At 42.8% G+C, this 7,273-nt stretch overlaps 1 protein-coding gene across 2 annotated transcripts in view; it reads left to right on the plus strand.

Annotated features, from left to right (window-relative positions):
* LOC137983626 (uncharacterized) overlaps positions 1-7,273 on the plus strand; it is a 110,693-nt gene that overhangs the window by 68,107 nt on the left and 35,313 nt on the right. The window contains exons 64-68 of one of the 2 annotated variants that reach the window (XM_068830774.1): positions 348-943; positions 1,172-2,032; positions 3,017-3,203; positions 3,772-4,067; positions 5,315-5,467. In XM_068830774.1, the coding sequence (XP_068686875.1) occupies positions 348-943; positions 1,172-2,032; positions 3,017-3,203; positions 3,772-4,067; positions 5,315-5,434 (2,060 nt within the window). In that variant the 3' untranslated portion in view covers positions 5,435-5,467. Of the gene's footprint in view, positions 1-347; positions 944-1,171; positions 2,033-3,016; positions 3,204-3,771; positions 4,068-5,314; positions 5,468-6,359; positions 6,372-7,273 lie in introns of those variants that run through there. The other variant, XM_068830775.1, reaches the window with a different exon arrangement.

The following is a 7,273-nucleotide window of genomic DNA, read 5'->3' on the forward strand; positions in this document are numbered from 1 at the left end:
CCTGACCACTAGCTAGCAATATTGTGTATAGTGTCATTTACCTGTAAAGAGTAGCCTGCTTTCAGCTTGAGCCAACGGCCCTGCTGTCCGCCAATTGACATTTTTTTGAAGAAGTTCACCAGGCCAGCAAGTTCGATATATTAATTTTTTGGTTCTTTTAACATAACCCCAAAGAAAGTAATTTAGCGTTGACTGAGAGCCACCTTTATCAAAACCATCCGGTAATACAGTGCTAGTTTTGACAAAGGTGGATGATAGTCGTCGAAACTGTCAACGATAGATCTTTTTTTTTTGCGCCCTGTTTTAAAAGAAAAATAATTTTTTTCAGCTGTATTTTCTCTCTCCAGGTGGTTCTTATTGTCCCACTGGATCTGAGACGCCTTCTCGCTGCGAATATCCAAATTACTGTCCTCCTGAAGCCCCTCAAAAGCTGCCCTGTAAGCTAGGGTACCAGGCTCTGAACTCCTCCGGTCTACGTGATAGCCATGAGAAACACTGCCAAGAGTGTCCAGCAGGAGATTATGGCAATGACCCAGAACGCCGCTTCTGCTCACCGTGTCCCGCGGGTTTCTTCTGTCCAGTTGCTACGAAAGGTCCCTTTGATAACGAATGCCCTGAAGGTGCATACTGCCCAGCACGTGTTGGCGAAGCACAGCCCTGTCCACCTGGTACCTATGGCAACCGTACCAGAGCCTCTAAGGAATCTGATTGTTACCCATGTCCAGCAAACACCTTCAACAATTTAGAGAACCAGAGAGCCTGCCTGCCCTGTGGCAGTTCTTCTGTGTCATCAGAGGGACAAACATTGTGTACTTGTCTGGGCCAATCGCGATCTTTTCAATCATCAGATGGGGCATGCGTATGTAGGTTAGGCTATGTGTTTGATGATCCGTCATCGAGAGAAAGAGAAGAGGGAGACAGTGACCTGGACTGCAGACCCTTGGTTTGTGAACTTTGTTTAGTTTTTTAAAGTTTTAAGGGCAAGATTTGATATTTATAAACATTACAACTTCTTCGCTTCAATTAGTTAAGAGCTTTCCATGATTAAAACATCTTGAAATCTAGCTTAAGGATTTAGCTTTGGTGTTGAGTTTGCTGAACGACTTCGGTGTGATTAGCTGTTAAGTATTTTAGTGTATTCAGACGAGCTTAAGGTTTTGTTTTGTCATAGGATGCAAATAGATGCGCCAGTGGTGAGGTGCGCCGGTCCAGTGACTCGACTTGTGTTGATCCAAGTGCAGAAGATGGAGTTTGCAAAGAACGATGCCAACGAACTAGCGCGACTGACGGATCATTTGACCAGAACTACGGCGTTTGTCTTTGTAAATTTTCCACTGAGTGTGATGAGGAATGTGAGAATAATAGGACCCGATGCAATGTAACTAGGAATTCAGACGGACAAGTAACGTTATCTTGTTATGACCTCTCGGGAAATTCGTTTTCGTTCAACGTTTCCTCATCGTCGGGTATTAGTAATCATGACAATAAACCACACAGTGCACAGTTCGTAGTCATGGCAACAACAGCTGGTAGCTCTGGTGCGTTTATTCCGCAAAATCGTGACAACGTGGTCGGTCTTTTGGATGGACAGAACCAAGCTCAACCCAGTAGAAGAAAACGTCGTGCTGTCGCAGATAACTCAACAATCACTCAGTCTGGATTAACAATCCCAAACCCGATCATTTGCTTGGAGTACGAACAGGCCCTGTACTTTAAGATTGAAATTAATCCAATAAACCGAAGCTTGAGTCACTATCCACGCTACCGCAAGAATCATTTATTGAACTCAAACGATCAGTTTGATTATGGCAACTTTAGACAGCTTCACTCCCTGATTCAAGATTCCAATAATTCTCTGACATCTTTCGTACACGTTTTTACACAAAATGGAACTTTCGTGTTTTATGACAACGCTGATCCAGATGTCGAAATTATTGTAACTATGAAGGACCGGGGAACCAGTTGCTCCGATATTTCAGTTGCGCCCGCTACAGAAAATACTTTTCGCAGAGTTGGTGTTTCCAATTCCGAGGTAAGGGTGTGTGAGACTGTTTTGTTTCCAGGGATAATACATTGCAGGCCTAATCGAAATGTGTGACCATTGAGTGGTTTTAATGTTCAGACATGTCTTCATTTTTTTTTTTTTTTGAATAGTCTCGGTTTGGTGAGTTTGTGTGTCGTAATAGACTTTTTTGCAGATACGGAGGCCATTTTGATTTCTATTGTTTCAACTACTTACTATGGGTGCCCAGGGGGCAAATACATACATCCCATAATGTCTTTCGAAACAATAGAAATCAAAATGGCCGCCGTATCGGTAAAAAGGTCTATTGTTAAGGGAGACTTCAATACAGAAGAAAATATTAACCTCTTACTAACCGAGCGCGAGGGCCATGCTGGGTAATATTGGCCCGGATTCGTTAAGCACGCCCGTTTTTGAGACGCGGACGGCAACCGGAAGTTAGCTGTTTTCCCTTTTAACTTGTCTTCACACAACCACATTTACATTGCTAGAGTATCTTTTCTCCATTAGAAATAATAAGTATAAAAATCTAGGAGACACCATTGTCCTGGCACGCGAAATGTTCTCATCCGGTTCCCGTCCGCGTCTCAAAAACGCGCATGCTTAAGCTCCATAATATTCCGCAATACCATCCCGAGGAAGTGAAGTTATTAAGTTGTTTATTATATGGCATCGTTTCTTTGAGCAATCGGACACTTCCACGAGGTGAATAATCGTAATCTTCGGCTCCCATCAGCGAACATTGAACGGTAACCTTTTACATGAAAACGGAAACGGACCGTTTTCATGACAATGGTCAGTACTGTAAAATCCCGACCAAAACCCAGCCAATTGGAGTGCTTGCCATATAATAATAATAATAATATAATAATAATAATAATAATAATAATATAATAATTTATATTTGTGCTGAAAGCCTCTGGGTTAGCATTGTTATTACCGTTGCTGTTGTTGTTGTTTTAACACTTCAGTTGTTCTCTGTTTGGAAAACAGCCACTGAGTCTGAAGCCAGACTGGGGAGTTATCTGGGGCATGACCATCTTCATGTTGGTCTGCGTCATCATGCTTGTCATCGCTGTCATCATCTGGCGTCCCAGGAGCATTGGGCGATATCCTATCCGAGCACTTAGGCCCAAATATACAGCCCTTGGAGCGCCCATCCCGGTTGTTCCCATTCCAGGTGAGTTAAACCCAGGCATTAGTGTTTATTCGCAATACAAAATATTCTTTTATAATTGAGTTACCAAAAACCTGTTACTTAACAACACTCCCAGGTCAAAATTTAACAGTTACTTTTCTCTCCACGGGAAAATGTCACCTGTTAGGACTACTCAATGTGATTTAGTTGTTGCCGCGAGCAGCGAAAAACGATAGTGAAAAACAACCAGTATGAATGGATTGATTTCATTAGTGTGACACTTCTGAAGCCTTTTGTGCTCCTCATGTTGTATACTTATTCCATTCGTTACAAGTTCATAAAGACTACGTCTTTGCTGAATTGTTTTTGACGTTACTATTCTGATCACGTATTTCAGTCTAAGAGCCTTCGTGTCACATTTTTGGCGAGCGGTAAATGTTAACCCCGGCAAATTAAGAAGTGTATCTTTCCGATGGTGACTCGGGGATGTTCGGAAAAAGTTTGCCGAGTATCCCCAAGTCACCATCGCAAAAAGTGAAATTACATATTTATAGTATCCTGGATGGCAAGGCTTGAAACCCCTGTTTATTGGTTCATTCGGTTACTACAGGTATTGATGATCATGTGTATGATCTGGGCCCTCGTGGTTCTCCAGAAGGCGCTTCATTTGAGTCCCCAAGTGTACGATTTGAACTGGAGAACTTCAGTGTTCGCACATTGTATGACAAGCTTGAGGATCAAACCCTTCACGTGTCATCACAGCTTGCACGTCATCAAGCAGACCTCAGAGCTTTCTATGACCGAATAAGCCAACAGGCTGAGAAGCTCAAGGGAATGCTTGATAACATGGACGTATCTGCTCTTATTAAAGCAACAAAAGAAGCAGGAAGAGCCAGGTTGAGCGAGGTAAGATTCTGAGCTGCGTGACCGGAAATGTCGTTGCTTTTCGTTATTGTTGTTTCGAAATTATCCTCTGATTAGTTTCTATGATAGACATTGTGATGATGTGATATGAGACGAAAGGTTTGGACAAAGATTGAATAAAACAGGACGCGACCTGCGTAAAAGGTTGTAGATCTGAATAAATAAAAAGGAAAACTACTTTGACTGCGTGTTGTTGTTGTACCCGCATGTTCTGTACTTTGAATAGAGCAGGTTGGAAAATTCTGATAAATCTGGACCAGATAAGAGCGGATCGGTAAATGCCTCTGACTTAATCAAAATAGATTGATAATTTCACGTGTTAGTGTGTTTCTCTCAACTACTTGGATGTCCTCGAGGGAGTCATTGGGGGCAGTGATGCCCATAACATCACAAGACCAGAATAAAATGTTTGTCTCGACTCTGTGGTTATTCCAGAAGCCAGTTTTCCCTTTAATTAATTTTTCTTCATTTAAAGTTTTGTCATCGAATACTTTCACCAATACATAATGCAGTACATTTTGGAGTGTTCTTGCGTAAAAAACAATGGATATCCGTTTCCGTGAAGAATGGCACCGTCCCGAAAGGAAACAGCTTACATTGTGTTAAACGCACGACATCAAGGGTTGGTGAAGGTAGTCAACCAAGAGTGAATTAGGTAAAGAGCGTTTCTCTATCAATTTGCGGTCTTGCCCCAGCACACTTTCAAATGGACTTACTTTTAGATACACCTTACGCGCGAAAATATAACAAAGGGCCGTCACTTTAACCAATCAGGAGAAGCCTTGTCACGTTTGACTGCCTCTGCCACATTTTTCAGAGACATGACAACTAATTTTCGAGGGAACGGTTATTCTAAAAAAACTCATTTGTGACTGTGCTGGAGAGGCCCACCCATACCAGAAGAACACTTTTCTAATTCACTCTTAGTCAAACAAATGGGTCGTTGTTATAGACCATATTCGTATTGTCAGTATGTGACTGTAACTAGCTTGCAATGGAGGCTAATGCGGGGAGATCTTTTCAAATGCAAATACTTTTAAATATATTCCCCGCATTAGCCTCCATTGCAAGCTAGTTCCAGTCACATACTGACAATACGAATATGGTCTATTAGACGAAGTCATGTAGACGGTGGGGTTCAGGGAAGATTGCAGTCTTTGGAAAAGTAAGGAGTTTTAGTTCAGAGACACTGAATTTTCACACCAAACGAGTTTTGCTCTTTACTCCAGACTTCGTCTGAGGAACACCAAGAAAGTAATGTAGGTAACACCGGAAAGAGATACGGCATGACTGCAGGGGGACAAGTCAGGGAACAAGAGCTGATGGCCAGTTTACAGATGCTGCCTTGAGAAAGTAGAGAAATGACAGTTGCTGTGGATCAGGTGAGGACAAATGGTTAAACTGCGTAATTTTATTGAGTGTTTGATGGGTTAAACTGTCCCCGACGTGTATGACAGGATCTACTAGCGACTGGTGTTGGGTGTTTAACAACAGAGAGAGAGAGAGAGAGAGAGAGATGTTTTAGCGCGGTGACTATTGGAACCAATGATTGAAACAGGATAGACGGTGTCTCTCACAAGCAATTAGTGCCGTATTATTGTGTTTGCACTTTTGATTTAACGTCAGAAAAACAAACGACTATCATTCTTTAGATATTTAAGTCATGACCTTGCTTACACAATAAAGCACTGATAGATGAGTATAAACCAACCGTATTTGTGTTCTTTTTATTGAATACCTTTGCTGTCAATTAGAGGCTGCAGTTACGTCTTTCGTGAAGGCAATTAGGTTCCTCCCTTTTGTCGTTGAATTTTAGGGGTGATTTCAGCTACAAACATCAGTTTGCCAAGCTCTGGTATGGTTGCTAAATAGGAAGCAATAATAGCACAAGTAACATGAGGACGAACTGGTGTTTCTCACACCCAACAATGTCATTGAACAAGCCGCTGGCAGCCGACTCGTGGTGGAAGTTCATGCTGGGGAAGATCCCAGCATGCAGTGGCAGGTCCAAGGGACCAGTGACGTCGAAAGTGATGTTCTTACGTAAAATGAATGCAGAGGCGGGCGCATGCACCTTGAGCAGCAGAATTGGACAGAGAGGAAGGAGAGCCGCTGTGCATAAGCTGTTGAAAGAAAAAGTAAAGGCTCGAAGACGAAGTGTGGTGTCCTGAAAAAACTTGGTTTGTGTGAAAAAAGTGCTACGATTTCAGTTTTTTTCTTTGCGCTTTGCATTTCTAAGCAAATGGTCTTAACATTTAGCGGTTTTTCATAGAGCTACTATATAACGTTTTAGCTGTAAAAAAGGTATACCCACCCAGGTTTCGTAACGAATTCAAAACAGAGCACAGCTGCATAAGGGTTTGGAGACGGGGCCTTTGTGTACGAGTTCTAAAAAAAATTATCCGCAACAGAACCTGACGGGTACACCAGTGAACTATTACAGGTGTTGATAACATACATAGACAGCCAATTGGTCGGTAGTAATGACAGCGCGCAATTCGTCTTTCCTTCCTTATGTATTGCGTAAATAGTTAGGTATGTGATTAGTACTGGTAAAAGGAAACCCCAATTATTGATTAACAGGAAGAAAACCTTGCACGAGAGACAAAGGCTCGGCAGAGCAATTAGAGATAACGTGATCTGCTGGTGACCTGAGCGCGGCTGAACTGAAGGCTATCATGGATGCTCACGATAAGCAACATGGCTCCGTTAGAAGGAGTTCTGGCAGCGGAGCGAGACAGACAAACGGCTGCTCTCAGGGACAACTGAGGCCGACGGAGGGAAGAAAACAGAAGCCGCTTTGCTGCGGGGGAAACAAAAAGAAGAGGTATGTACGTGGTATCAAATTCGCAAGGAAATGTTCTGAAAATTCAACATTGCCGATAGGGAATGACCATTGGTACTGCTCGCAATGAATCTTTGTATGTTAATCTTTTTTCTTATCACTGCCATTAAGGCTGACCCTTAAGTTAGAGTTAGGGAGGGCGGGGTGGCCTCTGGTTAGTGCGCTCGACTCCGGATCAAGAGTGGTACGGGGGTCCTGGCCGGGGACATGTGTTGTGTTCTTGGGAAGGAAACTTTACTCTCACGGTGCCTCTCTCACCAAGTGTGTATAAATGGGGTACCGGCCGTAATGCTGGGGATAACCCTGGCGATTGGACTAGCAACCCATCCAGGGGGGAGTATAA

This window comes from Montipora foliosa, chromosome 13 (genome assembly GCF_036669935.1).
Source record: "Montipora foliosa isolate CH-2021 chromosome 13, ASM3666993v2, whole genome shotgun sequence".
Classification (NCBI taxonomy): Eukaryota; Metazoa; Cnidaria; class Anthozoa; order Scleractinia; family Acroporidae; genus Montipora; species Montipora foliosa.